This window comes from Athene cunicularia (assembly GCF_003259725.1).
Source record: "Athene cunicularia isolate RWA chromosome 8 unlocalized genomic scaffold, athCun1 chr8_part1, whole genome shotgun sequence".
In the NCBI taxonomy this organism is placed as follows: domain Eukaryota; kingdom Metazoa; phylum Chordata; class Aves; order Strigiformes; family Strigidae; genus Athene; species Athene cunicularia.
The window spans coordinates 27104173-27122371 of record NW_020799109.1 but is presented as its reverse complement, the minus strand read 5'-3'; the positions used below and the strand labels follow the sequence as shown (position 1 = coordinate 27122371).

At 48.4% G+C, this 18199-nt stretch overlaps 1 protein-coding gene across 1 annotated transcript in view; it reads left to right on the top strand.

The window, feature by feature from the left end:
• The first annotated feature begins 1549 nt into the window (after window positions 1-1549).
• NOS1AP (nitric oxide synthase 1 adaptor protein) overlaps window positions 1550-18199 on the top strand; it is a 30658-nt gene continuing 14008 nt past the window's right edge. Inside the window, 2 exon segments of the mRNA XM_026854095.1 lie at window positions 1550-1612; window positions 1615-1701. Coding sequence (XP_026709896.1) covers window positions 1550-1612; window positions 1615-1701 — 150 coding nt within the window.

Here is an 18199-nt window from a genome sequence, read left to right as displayed (position 1 = left end):
GCAGCTGAGATGTTTGCCTGCCAGGGAAAGATGAGGAAAGATTTCTTCCTTACATGCTCCAGGGTGACCATGTGCCCAGAGCTCCAGCTGTCTCAGCCCTTCTCCTCATCTCCTACTTTTTATTGATGGTTTTCAGACTTTATATAAAGAAAAGGGAATTGATTGATGTCAAAGATGCCTCTCTTAACTGACCTGAACCTTTGAAGTGGTGGAAAGGCTTTGTTTAGAGAATGGACTGAAAACTTACCAAGACCTGTGATTCTGTAGTTGGGCATTCAGAGGTTGGAGCCTGGGCAGTTAATGCTGCCTTTGCTGGTGGCGTGCATTGTGGGCTTTAATTCCCAGTTACATAAAGCTGCCCTGCACCGTGGCAGTCTGTTCAGCATGTGACCAACATGCCAGCTGTTTGGTGTTTATTTTTACATCCTCATCCTTTTACATCTACTCTCAGACTGACTGCCCAGTGCCGTTTCCTGGATGCCTGCCTCTGTCTTCACCCAGGGCAGGAGCGTGCAGCCAGGGATGGCCTCCCCAAGCGGGTGGACCTGTTGAGTCTGGGGTGTGGGTGTGGAGGGTTAGCAAGGAGGGCTCTCTGAGATGGCATGCACATACGAAACTCGGGGTGATCATGCAGCCCCTGCGCTGTGCCCTTGATAGAGCTGGCAGCAGTGTCCCAGTGGAGAGGAGCCAGGAGTCTCGCAGCAATGCTGAGTGAGAAATAGCCTCCCTCCATGGCCTCTGCCTGTTCAGTGACCCCTAGCACATGTTCAGCCATTTAAGCACCCGTCTCAGCACTGGTACTTGCAACCAGTGACCTGGGTTTTCATGGTGTCAGCAAAGGTTGTGGCCGTATTCACAGGAACACATAACCCTGCTGGGTTTAGTGCCTGCACTGTGCTGCTGAGGGTTACGTCAGCGCTTGTGTCGAGATGAAGCGTGGGAGTGCAGTGGGCTAGTAAAGAGGCTCAAAATGCTTTTCTTCTAACTACATGTTTTTAGTGCTCAGCATTGACTCTTCATCACTTGTCTGTTTTCTGATCCTTCTTCTGAAGGTGCCCTCTTCCATTTTATTATACTTTTAAAAAGGTTTTTGTTCAGCATGTCTCTACACTGGGTCACAGTGGCGCTGCCTTTGGTCCCCTTTCAATAGCAAAGTGACTCCTTTAATCTGGAGGCTTGGCCTGGAGGCTCAGCATCACTGCAAAAACAGCCAAGGATTTGGCAGGGCTGTAATTAAATAGTGAAGGGCCTGTCACAGGACAGGTTGCCCCAGCTATTTTAGGGATATTCCAATATCCAGGTCTGTAATGGGTGACTCAGTGCAGCTGAAGGGATATTGGCTTAGACCTACGTACTTTGATCACGGCATAAGTGAATGAGGCCTGCTGGTCTGATTACCAGAGCTGTTTTATTGTTAGAATAAGGGCTGCCGAATCCTTGAAACATTGTGGTAAGGGAACAGCTTCATGGTGGGAGGCATGCAAGGCTTCAGGTGCAGTGGGCAAAATGCCTCCTATTCCCCAGAAGTGATGCTGGATTCCCTCCAGGGATGCCATCGAAGCCATGGTGGGACTGTGAGGTTTCCAGCGCCATGGAAACTCAACTGATCTGCTCTTTTTTTCCTTCCAGTACATTGGGAGCCTGGATGTGCCTCGGCCAAACAGCCGGGTGGAGATCGTGACAGCCATGCGGCGGATCAGGGTGAGTGTGGCAAGGATGCTCCTTCCCCTTCTGTGTTGGGGTGGCGGGGGCACCGCTCCTCTGGCTCTGCTCACAGCTTCCTCTTGCTTAAGTCCTGTCCTTCAGGTTATTCATAACTGTGTATTTTTCACCATCCCTCTCTCCTCTGAGATCTCTGTGCGACCTGGGCATGATGCCTGCCAGCCTCATGTGCCTCACTGTCACATTTGGAGCATCCCCAGTGCTGGCTGTGCCCGGTGGTAGCTGGGCATCCCCTGAGCTGTGGCTGGGCTCAGCTGCAGCCTGAGCAGCAGCAGGGCTGTCTCTGTGCTCACGGTGCTGTGTCCTGTGCAGTAGTGTGTGCTGTGGAGGCAAAGATGGGGTGCAGGCTGGGTGCAGGGTGTGGGTCTGCCAGGACCAGATGGAAACTATCTGCAACTTGGAGGATTTCCTTGTGTGTCAGTCCTGATTCAAAAGTAACAGGAAGCTACTTGTGGAAGAGGTACATTTGTGTTTTACTGCTTGCGTAAGTGCTTCAGCTGCATGAAAATTTGGGTGCTGCCTGAATATGCCAGCAGGTTGGTGCTTGGTAAATGGCAATGTGCAAATTAAAGTGCTGAGTAATGAGCTCTGGGGCTGGCCAGCAGAGAGCTTGTTTCACAGCAAGTAGGTCAGGGGATGTCAGCTGTTGATGAAGTCATCTGGCTTCCCAAAATATAGTCAGGATACAGGGCACTCTTACCATATAATGCTTGGCCAACAGCCAGGAGAGGAGCTTTCCCTCTGCTCCCTAGCCTGTCACCTGCACAACTGGAAGGTGTTCAAGGGTGGGCTGGTAGGTGAGCACACCACACACCCAGTGAGCTCGCTGCTCCCTGGCTTAAAACAGCAGGAGTTTGACTGCTCTCTGATGCACAAGACAGCCCTTTGGGCATGGTTGGACCTTGGTCTGATGTACATGGTGGTGTGGCCACAGGCTTGGTCTGCTCTGTGGGTCACAGCAAGGGGTCTGCCCTATCTACCAGAGATGGCTCTTTCCTGGGAATATCACTTTTGACTGGAAGGAGCTGTGGACACTTGCAGGGATGTTGAGTAATGGATGAGCTGTCTTTCTGGTCACCTCGTGGGATCCTATAAGCACCTGCTTGTGTGGCTGAGCAGCCCTACCAGGGCTCGACTGTCACCCTGCTCCTCTCTCAGCCCTTCCTGTGGATTCTTGCTATAATCTCATTTTCTCTTTTCTCACCACCAGAGGAGGAGAGGAGTATCGTAGCCCAAGGACACAGATTGCAAGGCTCTTCCGTTTCAAACTTTCAGCATGTAAATAATTTGTGGGCTTTTCTCAGCAATTTTCCTACCTGCTGCCCTGTCCTCTTGGTGGTGGTTAATATTGTGGCTGGTGCACAAGCTGGGAAGTCCTTTATGGTAATTAGGTTTGCTCACCTTGGTTCCAAATGAGGCTTGGGACAGGACAGCTGTTAAACCATCAAGAGCTCTTATAAACAGCTGTTTCTTCTGCAGCCTTTCAAGATAAGGCTTTTGAAAGAATGCAGCTCCAGCCCCAAAATCACATAAATCTGTATCTGTATGGGAGGATTGGCACAACTTCGAGGGCTTAAACAAATCCTAAGGAAAAAAAAAAAAACACCCCACACCAAAAAATCCTTATTGACCAATACAAATAAACTGAAGCATAGCCTAGAAAATTCAAAGATAAAAGTCTGAATGGTAGGGAAAGGACACAAAGTAGGGTAAAATAATGATTTCTCATGGTGAATGATGTTCTTGAAACGTGTCAGGCTTCCTTGATCTAGTGTAACACAGGAGAGATGCAGGTCATCGGAAGGCCATGATTTTGCAGATCAGATCTGCCAGAGACACTTCTAATGTCTGCTTGTTTGTTGCGGGATGCTGTTTGCGAAGAGGATGCCAGGGTGGTTTGTTTGATAGGAGTTTATGCATATAGCCTTTCCCTGGTTTCCCATGGTTTGCACTGGCCTTGCACTTAGCAGCAAGATGTTACCACAGTGCTGCAAGGGTGTTTGTTGGCTGGGTGGCGAAGGCTGAATTTGGCTGGAGGTCAAGGAATGTGTGTCCTTCTTAAAGCAGAAGGGTAGTTGTGTTCTACCTATTCTATTTATTAGGAATAAAGTAATCCAAAAATATTGGCACGGGGAAACCAGAGGAAGAAAAAGCTTATTTAGGCACAGAAAGCAAGTGATGGGAGATTTTCAAGTGCAAGCTGCAGTGATTCTGTGTGGTGTGTGAAGCAGCTGCTGACCCTGAGGTTTGTATGGTTTTTAATGCAGTCCCTGGTTTAGGGGGAAAAAAGTGCTGTGTCCCAGTCCGTTCTGAGTTAGTTGCTGCTGATAAAGGAGAGGGACCTTCACCACCACCCCCTGCCCCCACCACTGCAACTCCCATTTCTCAGTGCTGCCTTCGCTCTGGCTGCTCGCTGGGCTTTGACTCTATTTACTAAATGTCAAAAAAAAAGATCCTGCAGAGAAGTGAGGAAGCACCTTGTCCACAGTGGGGGTGCTGAGGGAGTGAGTGCCCTGGAAGCCCCCTGTAATTGCTTGCACTGGGCTGGGAGCAGGGAGGGGCAGGGCCATGAGCAGCAGCAGTTTCTGCAGTGATGCCTTCCCTCTCCTCCCTGGCAGTCGGTTCTCAGAGGGCAAGTGCTCCACGTGGGCCTGGCTAATCCCGGCTTCCTGTTTAGATACAGACCTGACCCTTTGGGGGAAAAGAGGAGGACACGGCATAGCCAGCATTCCTGAGATTCCTGCTCTGGCTGGGCTCTGCTGCTGTGGTGCCACTCTCCAGAGAGCAAAGCAGAACAACAGCTGTGGGCGGAATGGCTTCGCCAGAGCAAGATGTATATATTAAGCCCAAATCTGGTCCCTTTTGTGGATCGGGGTTGAAAGGGACTTTATCAGAGAGTTGGTGTTGCAGGACAGGGATGCCATCCCCTTCTTCCCCCTTGCTGAAGAGCTGGTGGTGGCATGGCCATCCTCATGGTGCTGGTCAGAGGGAGGATTTCTGTCCAGAAGCAGGAGGATGTTGGAGAATTTCCTGGATTCTTGTAACTCAGGGACTAGGAGGGAAGGGGAGGTGCTCAGCTTGCTGCCTCTGCCTTCCTGCTTTTCCTGCCTGCACTGGCTGGGCTTGGTGGTGACACAGGCCCTGTCTTGCTCTGTGTCTTCGTGCAAATCCCTGGCTCTGAGAGGACTTGATGGAACGGGACGGGACATTTAGTCATGTCAGGGACGTACTTGGACAGCAATTTTGTGAGCATTTGCTGCAGCTTTCCTCCAAAGCCTACATCTTCTGGCTTTCCTGCAGAGCACCAATGGCCACGTCAGTATTAATAAATACAATAGGCCAGGGCTTGTTTTCCTGGCAAGTGGTTGGTCTTGTGTTTGTACAACTGAACCCCTTCTCCTCCTCATCCCAAAACAGGGTGACCCGGTCCATGTTGCTTCATGCCCTAAACTGCACGGGTATGTTGGCCTTCAAAATGCTTCTTGGTTCCTCTGGATGCAAGGTGTGAGAAACAGATCTGTAAGTCCACATAATTACCTGTGGGCACCTGAGCATCAAAATGTCCCAAGCTCAGCAGTAATTAAATTGTCATTAAAGCTGCAGCCAGCCTGCCCTGTTGGTGTGAGCCCAGGGGACCTTCCTTGCCCAGGCTTTCCTGGGAAGCAGCAGCCCAGAGGCCACAGTGCTCTTCTGCTCTGCACCGGTCATGGGCAAAGCTTGAGTAATTCAGATAGGGGCTCATGAGAGTGGTCTGGGATCTGGGACAGGTGGTACGTCTGTGAGTTACAAAGAGGGTGTTACAGTATTGGAGACCAGGAGCCCAACTGAGGCATCTTCCCAACCATGAGGACTATAAGATGTTGAAGATTTCAGTTTAAAGTGCCTGAGCTAGCTGCAGAGCATCTTTCTTTTCTTTTTTTAAATTTTTTTCCAGAATGGCTGAGCACATGGGGCCCCAAATGACAATGATAACTGTATAATTTTTATGTTGTCAAGATGTAAATATATGCAAATGTTTTGCTCTCTGTCTCTGTGCTCCTGGCATGTCTCCAGTGCAGCCAGTGCTACCTGGCTGGGGCTTGGTGCAGTCATTCTAGAGAATTTGGAATCATGCTGGTTCTGCTACTTAGATTGCTGAGTGCAGCTTTAATCCAGGTTTTCTTAGGTGCCAGAAAGGATGAAATCCTATATAAGCACTTCTTAAAAGCTACTTCTATGGAAGTTTTCTACAAGCCTGTATCTGGGAAGTGTCCAGCTGAGTTTTGCAGGCTCAAAACAAGGAGGCATTTCAAGCACTTACAATCTAGCTCCTCTACACCTCCTACTCTGTCAGGTACATCTGATTTTCTGGGACTTCTGCTGCTTTGCATAGCTGAGCTCCATTTTAGCAAATTGGCAAAACTGCTGAATTTCAACAAGCTTGTTTAAAAGCAAGATTTTGCATCCTCTGCAAGCCACATGCACAGTCGGACTGGTGTGAAAATTGATACATTTGGCCAGTTATTTGTGTAGAGTGCCTAGTGTAATTCAGAGCTTATTTAATTAAAATATTTCTGAGATACCCCTATTCCTGATAGGGCAAGTTTTTAAAACCGTTAGGTCATTTATGATGATGCCTTTTTTTTTTTTCTTTTTTCTTTCTTCTTTCTTTCATCATGCAGGGAGCAGCATGATTGTCCCTGCTGTAAAATGGAGCTGAGGCAGCCCACCCCTGGCTGCCTGCAGGGGACCTGTGTGGTGGGCAGCAGCTGGTCAGGAGATGCTCAGGATTTGGCCAGCTGAAGAGCTTAGCTTGTTCTTTGCCAAGTCACGGCACTTGGTGCGAGGTGAATTATCAGCAAGCTAATGACTTGATGTGATTATCCAAGATGAACAAGATTATGTTGTATTAGATCTGTGAGGAACCGAAGGAATATCTAATAATTTCAATTGCTCTTTCAGTGCACTGACAATTGCAGTAAAAAGGGTGAAGGCTTCCAGGCAAGTTCATTGCATTTCTCCCAGCACCACCAGGGCCACTTCATTTCATAATAAAATAATGGCTAGTCCGGTATTGCTACCAACATGCCACCTGCTCAGTTGCATGAAATAGGTCAGGATCTCATCCTGTAGTTAGCATTAATCAATAAGCTGGTTAAATTAGTACCAGATTTCACTGGAGCAGCCTTTTGACCAAGGCTGCTCATAGGGGAGGGATGGTTTCCAGGAGAGTTGGCCAAAGTGTGGTGGCTCTGGCTTTGCTTTCTGTTTTACTGTCATGGCTGGGATGTGGTAGGTGCTTTCCAGCAAACCTTTGAAGGTTACTGGCAGTGCTAAGTAGTGCAAGTTGTATGTACACTCTGTTGTAATGCACATGTAGCAAAATTACAAATTTAAGGAGGCAGGTGACTCCAGGTGGCAGAGGGCAGGCATCTGAACTGGTGAGGTGTGAAGTGTGAGCCATTAACACTGGAAAACAAGGTCTGAGCTCTGGAGGAAGCTGGGTGGGGATGGAGCTTTGGGCACGGCCGGCCACAGAAACTTTGGGAAGGTGCTCCTGGGCAGATGTGAACAAGTACAGCCTGTGCCAGCTGTCTGCAGGGCTTGCTGGGTCATGCGATGACAGGAATGACTGGGCTCAGCCAGACAGGCGACCTGATAGGTCCTGAGGAGACAAGGAACAGGCATGCTCCTCTTCCCCCTGTAGCTGACCTCATAAATAAGGCATGATAAGCTCATTGCCTTTTGGCCAGCAGTGCCCTAGCTAAGAGTTTTCTTCCGGACTTGGAGCAGCAGCATGTCTCTTGTGGCCAGGCTCCAAACCGTAGTGGGGAGGAGAACTTGGTGGCAGGGGGTCCAGCCTGGGAAGGGGTTTCAGCTGGGTGCAGAGTTTTGTTGTGGAGCCAGTGAGGATGAAGGAAACCATATCCTAGATAGGGGAGCATGTTTTGGGAAAGCTAATGAGCCAGCAGGGGCATGCTGGTGCATGGTCTTCCCCATACATCCTGCCTCTCTGAGGAGCTCAGCACTTTTGCTCTGGTCAAGTGTTCCACAGGCAGGTGGTGCTCAGGGCTCAGGCAGGACCACATCAACTGATGCTGGGCATGCCAGCACAAGCAGCAGTGCCACTGGTGGGTGATGCTGGCCTGTAGCCAGGCAAATGCCATTGAGAGGGCTGGGAGCCAAGTAGGCACTGAGCCCAGGGCAGGACTAGAGCTGCTGGCAAAAAGCTGGGAGTCAGCAGTGCCTTGTGTTCCCTACATCCCCATCATGCATCCTTGGCCTGTGTTTGCTTGGGTTGGCCTTTTGACTGGGCTTTCTTCCTTCTCAAAGAGCTGATGGCATCTCCCTGTGACTCATCTCATTCCCTAGTTGGGAACTTTCCTCACCAGCTCTTGCAGTGAGTCACATTACTGCCTTGCCGATGCCATTGTCTGAGCTATTGGCAAATATCTGCTGGGAGTTCAAGGGAGAGGATAGGGAGTAGCATTTGCCAGCTCCCTGAAGGTGGGGGAGAGGGCAGACTTTCAGCATTGCTTCTTCCCAGCCCAAGAGTGCTCTGCCGGGTCTCACCTCTTCTCTAAATTCATGGCCAGCATGTAAAGTCATTTCACAAATGTCTGTCCCCTTTAGTACCCTTGTGCTCCCTCCTCTTCCTCCTGCTTCACCTTTGTTCTTCTTCAGCAGTGTTTCTCCAAGCAGGCTTTAAGCATTTCACTAATGGGTTGCATTATGCATTGGACTCAGCAGAGCATGTGCAGGTGTGTTGGTGAATGCTGGAGTGGTGCCCTGGCTTTCTATGGCTCCTTCATTTGAGGCTCCCTGGGTTGCACACATGGTTTTGGTAGTGCAGCAAGCCCACTTAGGTGCAAGGGCTCAGCTACACCAGAAGCAGGGGAATCCAATGCTGCAAACCTTGCTTTCTGCAGGGACACAGCACAGCTGGAGCACTGACACACATGACATCTACAGTGCCATGAATGCTGCAGGAAGCTGTCAGTGATGGCGAGATGGCTCTCCTGCTGTCCATGAGCCTGCTCTGGTTTCTTCTGCCTAGAAAAGAGTGATTTGTTGTATGCTTTGGCTCACGGGCATGATTGGATTTAGCCTGACTGTCAAGGGGGAGGTCTGCAGCTTGTTCTGGGAGATTTGGGGTCATGAAAGCATGGGTAATTGCTGTTTGTGAAGGTTTGAAGAGTTCTTACTCAAATCATCATCCTTTGATAGCTCTCTGTTCCTTCTGTGAGGTGACAGAGCTGCCTTTGATTGCCTGACCCTTTAGCTTGCATAAAGCTCTGCAGAAAATAGTTACTGAGGAAAAGGGCTGTGTTCAGCATTACCAGCCATAATGCACCCAGCTCAGTGCTCTCCAGCCCCACCACTGTCATGGGGAGGTGATAGTCTTTCCTACTGTTAGAAACTTGTTAGCAAGGATAAACATCTCCACTTATTTTTGTGTTTTAGAGTAAATTCCTAACTTCATAAGAATAAGCTGAGAGGTTGTTGAGAGAACAAAATGTGTTTGAGAGGGGTATGCTGAGGTGTGGCTGATTTCAGGGTCTGCAATTCATCCCGGCATCTCCCAGCACTTTTCTGGTCAGCACAGCGGAGAACTGGACCCATCCCCCTTTTCCAATCCCCTTGAGTTTGCGTCTCTTCGCACCCACGACACCGCTTTTATTTGGAAGTTTTTTCCTTCTGTTTTACTGCAATATGGAATTTTCCTTTGTTTTTTAATAAATCAGGGCTTTCATTAGTATGCTGCCGTCATGGCAGCGATTTACTCTTGGGATGGAATGGGTTCCAGATGCCCCCTTGTGCTGACCACTGAAGCTGGTGTTGCATGGACCTGACTGAGTAGGAGAGATGCGGGCAGCCGTATCCTGGGCAGCTGCCTCTCCCAGCCAGTCATGAGTGTCCAGAGGTGAGACCTGGCTCTTGCCCTGTGATTAAGGGGAAAAATATCTGAGGAAAAAGGGAGAAAAGATTAAAAAAACCCCTTACAAGTAGGTTGTCAGGGGTCAAGCCATATTTAATAACTGTTTTGCGGATGAGAAACTGAGATGCAAGGAGACTAAAATGACTTGTCAGACTCCTTCCAAGAGAGGGATCCCTGCTCAGGGAACCAGGATTTTAATTCCCAGCTTGAATTAAAATTGAACCAAGCTGAAGACAACAGTTTAAATGCTACTCTTGTATATGATCCTTTCTGCTCTTGTGCTTCTCTGCTGGTCCTTGAAGGCCAAGGACCCCTTGATTTGTTGAGGTGTTCTTTCCTGCTGCATCACCTCAGAAGAGAAGCAAAGCACAGAGCTGCAGCCTTTCAAAAAAATGCCATGTGTCCCAGTTTCTTCAACTGCTAAAATTAATTCTTGGTGGTTTTGGCTTAGTGCAGCAGGAAGGTGTTCCAGGAGATGCTGTACACCAAATGGCTGAGGGGGAAGGGCAGCATCAGAGCCTGCCTTGCTGCCTTCAGCAAGGTGAGAAGGATTTTGGCACAGGATTTTGTGGCCATGAGAGCTGTAAGGGTGTGTGAGTTACAGTGTGTTCCTGCGGCACATGGAAGCAGAGGAAAGGATCACATCTGTTTAAGAGGAGAGGCTGCAAAAACTATTGTGTGAACTGGTCTGTTGAATGGATCTTACTTAATTGGGGAGCTGTAGGAAAGGATGCACCTATTGTAGGACAGCAGAACTAAAAGCACAGCCAAGAACAAGATAAAGGAGCTGAGCACTCTCCCAGTCCCAGTGGAGAAGGGCTGTAGCATGCAAAGCATGATGAAAACCTGGGAGCTGCCTCCTCCTGCCTGTACTTCCTCGCCTCACAGGCAGGCTGCGATGGCTGCGCAAGGGCTGCTGCCTGTCGGCACAGCGCTGCAGCCACGAATGCAGTCCTTGTCTGCTTCAGTGTCCCTGTAGATGATAGTTGGCGGGTGAAGTGATGTTCTTCAACTGAGCAATTCAACTTCAATTTTTTGAGGGATTGGACATTCCCAGGATGGAGTGAAGTCTACCCAGGGCAAAGACTCTGGGCAAAGAATGTAGCTAAATTTGGATGAATTTTCAGAGAAGAAAATGTTTCCTTTTCATTCCAAGCTTCCCTGACGAAGAATGAGGATCCTAGTGATTCTTAATCTATCACTTGGTTTTGACCAACATGGGTTTAATGTGGTGGGAAAAAAAACCCAATCAAACCAGTTCTTCTTGCCATGTGCTTGCTTATGGAGACTGGTGATCTGGTTCAGTGGAAACTGCAAAAATCAGCCTGAAGTGGGTATTCACCACAGGGAACTTCAGCAAAGATGGTTAAATTTCAGCTGAACTCTTCAACTGAACACCCTGTTCACACAGCCCCACCTGTGATGTTTTACAGTACTGTTCTTGCATTGCAATAGTGATATACATTACAAAGAGCCATCTCTTTTTCTTTTTCCTCCAAGGCCTCCAGTTTTGTTTTGGCATTTTGCTCAATGACATTTTCTTACTCCCTCTAAACATGATGGATGGGGCTGGTCTGGACTCCTTCAAACACTCCCTGATCTCCAGGAACTTCAGGGATGTGTGTGTACCTCTCTAGTTCTGGAAACACAAAGAGCACATCTCCGCTGACCTCTACATGCAAGCTAAGAAGTCATCAATATCTAAAAAAAGTGAAATCCAAAGTAATTGGCACAAAGCTGGTGGTGAGTGTGATTCGGAGTGCAGGTCTCTCTGAGCTTTCTGTGAAAAAAGATCTGTCTTTTTGTGGTTTGAATGGATCCAACTTAAACTCCCAGCTAGTTATCTTCTGCGTTTGCCTGAAGTCGAGCCTTTGATGTGAGGAAGCTCTCCCCAAGTCCCAGGTCTGAGCTGTGGACATGCGCCCTCCTAACTAACTCTTTGGATAGGCTAAACAGAAAGCGTTTGTTTTAACCTCGGGGACTTAGGAGTCTGGGAAACGTGCCTCATGCTCTTTTAGCTTTTTTTCTAAACTCTTCTCTGTTTCTTCTTTGCAGTGTACAGTAAAGCAGAACATGTTATGTCGGGATGGATTATATTAGTAGTGATTTCAACAGTGCTGTGATTTAGATACTGTCACCTTTCTATATTGCTGCACATTGACCTGCTCACATGCCCAGGATCACAATCTCTTCATAGTGTCCTTTCTACTGGTATGACACCTTTTGATGTCTCCAGGGTTTTTCTAGGATGCATTTCTGCATCTTGTGGATGCAGCTTCTGTTGCTTTTTCCTTTGGGAGCCTGCTTGGTCAATGCCATATAAAATCAACCTGAAATGAGTAGATGCCAAATTCCTGTACACTTGATCTTGATAGCAGATACCCTGTGTTTTCTTCCAGACCTGCATAAAAATGAGCATTGCTGTACTTTCCTTGCTGTGGGGTTTCCTGCAAGCACAGTGGCATTCTGTCATCAGTCTCTGGCATTGATTCATTTTTGGGATCCATTGGTGAGGTGGATTTTGTCACCTTAATCTGGGCTGTATTGTTGCTATAGATAACATTTTTGTCAAAACACAAGCATAGGGGGAAACAGCAATGTATTCTCTAGATTTCTTAGCCAGCATGATAGCTTTGTGAGGTACACTTAATTTCATTGAGATAGTTTAGGATACCAACTTGTATTGAACTATTGCTGTGCCAGGTTGTACTGTGATCCGTTTGCTTGACATTAGGTCTTGTATTGACTGTTTTCTAAAATCTTGGAACTTTTATTAGTTTGGAACTTTTTCAAGGATCTGAGTCTATAATTCTTTCTAAACCTCGCTAAAGGACATTATTCAGATTTGTTGAATTTAACGTGTAGAATTTAGTGAATGATTTTTAATATCTGAGTTAGTTATTGCTGAAGTAGGAACCACAGAACAAGTGTGGCATGAGTAATTACCTCTTTTCTCCAGTTACCACCCAGAAACATTGTTGAGTACCACCAGCATCTAATGGGCCCCCCAGGGCTGGCTCATTTCTGATGCACTAAGTGTTTAATATTGCTGCTCATTCATTCTTTATTAATTGTCTGAATTTCATAATTGCTGATATAGTTACAGTATTACCAGCTTGCCTTCCTTCAGTTTGTCACTATTCTTCTGCCTGGCTATTCTCATCTGCCTTTTCAACTGGTCTTACTCAAGCTTTTTATGCAACCGTGGGAGAACAGCTCTTTGGTACGCAGTAAAAAATACTGAAATAAATCCTGTATTTCACAAATTTCACAATTTGAGGCATAAATCTTGCCGTATTCTGAGTCGACAAGCTTTTCCGTGCTGACACCTTTCTGAAGCGCTGCGTGGGTATGTTCTTATGGTGCCCCTCTCTTTGTCACCTGCCCTCAGGGTGGAATTGGGGTGTCTTAGCTCAAGCCCGAGTGACTCTGTGCTCTTCTGTGGTGTCAGCCCTGCCTCTGGCCTCCTCTGTGCGGGTGAAGATGATCTCGGCTGCCTTGAGGTAGGGTCTGTTTTAGAAAGCATTTAGGGAAGAAAGATAATCTTGAACACAGAAGTTTTGTTTTCCTGCTGGGATGGAGGAAGGTGCCTGGCTGGGCATTGCCAGCACTGCTCAGCACCCGGCACTCCCGGGTCCCCAGGGCATCAGGTCTTGCCTGTGCCAGAAAGAGGCAGGAGTTTAATTAGGGTTCACTATAAATGGGCATGATTAAACTGCTGCAAATGGCAATGCTTTTCTTTAAGCCCAAGCTTATTCTAGCACATGGGTTCAAACCCACCCTAGGCTGGATGAATAGAGGCAGTTTCTAGGCCCTTGTAGGTTTTTACCTTCTTCAAAGGGCAACTGCAAGGAGCAGTCACCAAACAGCCTGTGCACCCACTGCCTTTGCCTGCATAGGTCGAACCAATGCGTATCTAATTAAAAATGCCATAAATTCCAGTCAGATTGGAGTTTCCAAGGAATGTGCTTCTGCTTATTTTAGCAACAGGTGGTAAATATTAAAACGTGTACAGCTAATCTCTTGTGTCTCCAGGGCTGTGAAAAGCAGTGCAAATCAGTGCCTGCAGATGTGTGCAGAGTCCTCTCCTTGTTTTCATTAACTGAAGGGAGCAGCTCAAAGCCTGGTTATTTTTGCAACCAGTTTGACCAGTATCCCATACGCACCCACGCACTGTTTAATTTGCATGTGCCACACTTGGTCATCCTACATGGCAGCATGTGAAGGCAAGTGGGAGCTTGCTGCCTCCCACGCAGGTCCGGTCTGTGCTGTTATCACTTCCTTGGATTTCTGAAAGGGATTTAAGGATGTTTTCAAGGCTGGGGGCTAGCCTGTGTCACGGTCTCTGCTGACCTTCATGCCTGGCTGAGAGGTGCTGCTTTGCCCAGCCCACGAGTGGTCGGTCCCACTCAGCACCGTCACTGTGTGTGCCCAGGCTCTGGAAGAAATTATATGGCTGTGCTAGGATGGGGTCCACAGTTTATAAGCCTAGTATCAGTGGAGTGAACAGTAACACATGCACAGGGACCTGTTGGTGGCTTTGATGAGGTGCTGGGTGGAGCTGAGGAACATAGCTGTGAAGTGTGCTCCTGCACTGCTGGCTGCATCCCTTGTGTGCACTGTGCTGCCACATCCCATCTCCCTGTGCAGCGCTGGGCCTTGCGGCACCCAGAACAGCTGCAAGCTGCCTTGGGAGGGGAGATACACTGATGTGTCTTGGGTATCCTTTGAATCTTTGATTTCTAAGGTTTTTTTTTAAAAAAAAAAAACAAAAAACCAACACACTAAGACTGGGACAGGGAGGTATGGAACCCCTAGGGATTTCTTGTAAGGAGGGTCAATGTCTTATAAATGGAAGTCTGCAAAAGAAAGGGTGAGAATAAGCTGTTACCTAGAGGAACTTTCTCCTCTAACCCTATGATTGATATTGATTTAATTTTTACCAGTTCTGATTTCTCTGAGATTCCTGTGAAATTGCTTAGTCTGAAGATGGCTTGTTTGCCACCTCAACTCGTGAAACTTGGAGGTAGTGACAGGAGGTTGGAGGAAGTGGATCGAGGCAACTGTGGTAGGAAATAGCAAGCCAAGCAGAAGGAATTTATTGTGAAGTAATCAGTGTTATTGGAAAACATATTTTGTGTGATAAGAGTATGCTGTGGTCCAGGGATTGTTTCAGAGCAGCAGCCTTAACTCTGCTCTGCTGCTCTCACAACATGGGTATTTTTAGACTGATTCCCATTTATACCCATCAGTACTTGCGACCATCACAGACGGTTACCAAAATTAAACCTGAAGTTGGATGGGAAAATAGGCACTGACCTTGTCAGTACAAACCAAAATCCTATCTTATTTCAGACAAACACATGTATCTCAGAGCCCCATTTTCCCATATGTGCAAATACAAACTCTGAGGAACCATGGAAGAATTTTAGAAAGCATCATTAAGCCCAAGAACAAGCATTCAATACTTCATTACTCCTCCCCCACTTCCAAATTACTGTGCCCTTTGATTAAAGTCTAGCTACTGGCAAAACCACCAGCATGGGGCTGTAGACAGGGTGACGGGAAAAATTTAAGCCTGAGGAGCAGCTCAAACACGAGCTGGCAGGATGGCAGAGGTGTCCAGCCTGTTTGCCCATGCCGTGCCGGCGGTTTGCCAATGGAGCCAGTGGGAACCTCAGTCCTGCCCCCAAATGTCACAAATAAAATGACCCCACATAGGGGATCCCCAAATCTCCCTGCTGTCCTTAACTCTTTGCTCTGGGAGGGAGTAGGGAGGTGCTGCTGGTATCCCATGGGAGAGCACCCTGCTGATGCATGGGCATGGCCAGGCAGGTACTTTACAGCTGCATGTGGGAACTGGGGTGTTAACACGTCCTCACCAGAGCTGCGATGGGGTTGGATGCCTGTGGGGAGAGTCAGGGGAGTCCTCAACAGACACAGGCAGCAGCCCAGCACTTTGGTAGGGTGGCTTAAGGCAATCATCTAAAAATGGGTTTTAGTCCATTTATTGCTGATCAGATTAGTAGGCTAAGCAGGTATTCCAGTCTACTCCCCCTGCAGCAAGCTTGAGTCCCCTGTGGACTTAAAGTGCAGCACGGAGAAGTGGACTGTCAGATGTTTTGAAGCCTTGTTCAGAAATGCCTCTTAGATGAAGCTGACGACTCCCCTGGGAGGTATCCTGCTTTCCATCTGCTTTATCCCCAGACATCTGCTGCTGCCCCAGTAGAGCTAGGGCAATGCACGAGGGAGATGCGGGCTAGGGCAGGCTGGCAGGTGCCTTTCTGCTTTTGGGGCAGTAGCCCGTAGGGGAAGGGAGTGATGCTCCATGCCTGGGTACCCTGCTGGCAGGATCCCGTCTGACAGATGGTTCTCAGGAGAGGCAATGCTGCCTCCTCTCCTGGCTGTGTGGCAGACCATGCCCAGCTTTGTGCTGGACACCACCCCAGTATTCCCTGACCTGTGTTGCTGTGATGGTCAGGGACTCTCTTCTGATCTGAGGCTACTCCTGGTCAGGTTGCATTTGTGCTTCTGTGCCAAAGCTGTATTTTAAATCATTCCCTTTTCCTCTCCAGTGCTCTTTCTGCTGCTGTTATTTAGGGACGCTTGGTCGTGTTCTTCCGTTTAGCTGAAATGGTTAGCCTCCTCTCGGATGGCCAGTGCTCCCTGAAGAAACTCCTTGGGAAGCCTTTCTCTCTGCCTCTTCCATGCCCAGATAAGTGTGCCCAGACTTGTACTGCGTGATTCTCACAAGATCTCTGGCTCATACTGCACAGTGGTGCTGCAGCTTGCCCATCCTTATTGGGCATGGTTGCATTAGAGGCATCCCAGATGCATGCTGCCAGTCCCAGCGTGTAGCATCTCTGCACCTGGTAAGCTGGGGGCTGTGTGTGCTTTCCTACATGTGGCCTTTCACAGCCTTTTGGCCCAAGAAACTGTTGGTTCACAGGACACACAGGCACATCTCAGTCCTCTGCTCACTGTGCTGCCCACCTTGGTGTGGTGCAGCCCCTCCAGTGCTAGCCGTCATGCTCATGCTCTCATTAACAAAGGAAATAAAGGAGAGAAGGGATGTTCCTGGCTGTGGTCTGCTCCTAGCTCTCCTGCAGGACCCCAGCACTGAGCTCTGGGTGCTGTTCATCCCGTGAAAGGCTAGCGGACATCAGGTGCTGCCCTCCTCTCCTTCTGCTCCCTGCTTTTCATGCCCATTCCTGGGTGGCCTGGCACCCCCAGACAGGGAACAGCCATATTCCTCTCCAGTTCCCTTTCCCACACGGCCTGTGGGTGGCTGTGAGTCATCCAAGGGCACTGGTCTTGGTGCCATTTCCTTGTGTGGTTCAGCAAAGCAAAATCCTTGTCCCCTTCACAGTGCTGTTGTTTGCCATTCCTCCCAATTACTGCTATTAGGATCCCAGCAAGGTTTCTCAGGCTTCCCTCCTGCAGGTTACACCTGTACATTTCTGAGATTTACTTTCGTTCCCTCTGTTTTCAGCACCAGAAATTGTGAAGTATGCAGTTTCCCCCCCCCCCCAGCTGTTAATTCTTGAAGCCATGGAGCCTGTGCTGGTTGAGCTCAAGCTCAGCTGTCATTTTGTAATAAGTTAATTCTTCATCAAGAGAACAGTACTGCTCCTCCCCCAAAGTACTGGGAAAGCCTTTACTCTGCCACATCTTTCATTAACCTGAGCTGACCTTGGGTTAAAGTCTAACTGTGGAGGTATTTTATTAGCTGCTGTGCCAGCCAGCTGCAAGGAGGAGCTGCAGTGGGGTGCCAGGGGAGGTGGGCACTGGCTTCCAGGGCCAGGGCCTGCACCAACCCTGCCAGCCCTGCGTCGGCAGTTGTGGGCCTGTGAGGAGGTGGGCTGCAGCCGCCGTGGGAGAGCTGCAGGGGCATCCCCGGAGGCAGCAGTTGGAGCTCGGGGCTGCTCACTCGCAGGGTCCTTGCCAGCCAGCCCTTTGTGTTCAGCAAAGGTGGCTCTGTGGGATCTGGCTTTGCTCAGAGCTTCATGTCCTTTCTATATAAACACAAAGAAATAGTTTTCTGGCGAAAAATACATCCCCTTCTATACTTGCAGCAGATATTTTCCTCCTGCCTCCCGAGGTAGCAGAGTAGCAATGAATTTTGTGGAAATTACTTTTTCCATGTCAATTGAATCTCAGACTGCTGCTCTTTCCCCAATACAAGCTTGTAAACCTTTTTGGAGAAGGGGGAGAGCTATAGAGAATGGAAGAGGACAGGGACAGCTTGATGCATTTAGGGGAACTTGCATTAAAAAAATTCTTATTTATTCTAATAGCTCAATCTGACCTTAAAGCATTCCCAGTACCTTTCCTTACTGATGGAGAGTGCTAGTGAGCAGACTTAAATCTGTACTTGATGCAGTTTAGATGGGATGGAATGAAATGAGGGGATTTTTTTTCAGGTTAATCTTTTTCAGATGCTTGTGTACAGGGCGGGATGATGAATCCAGGAAGATACCATCTCCCTGATCTACCTAACCTCTCATGCAGTGCGTGGTTACAAGTTTTCTTACACTTTTACTGTAGAAACAGTGTGAC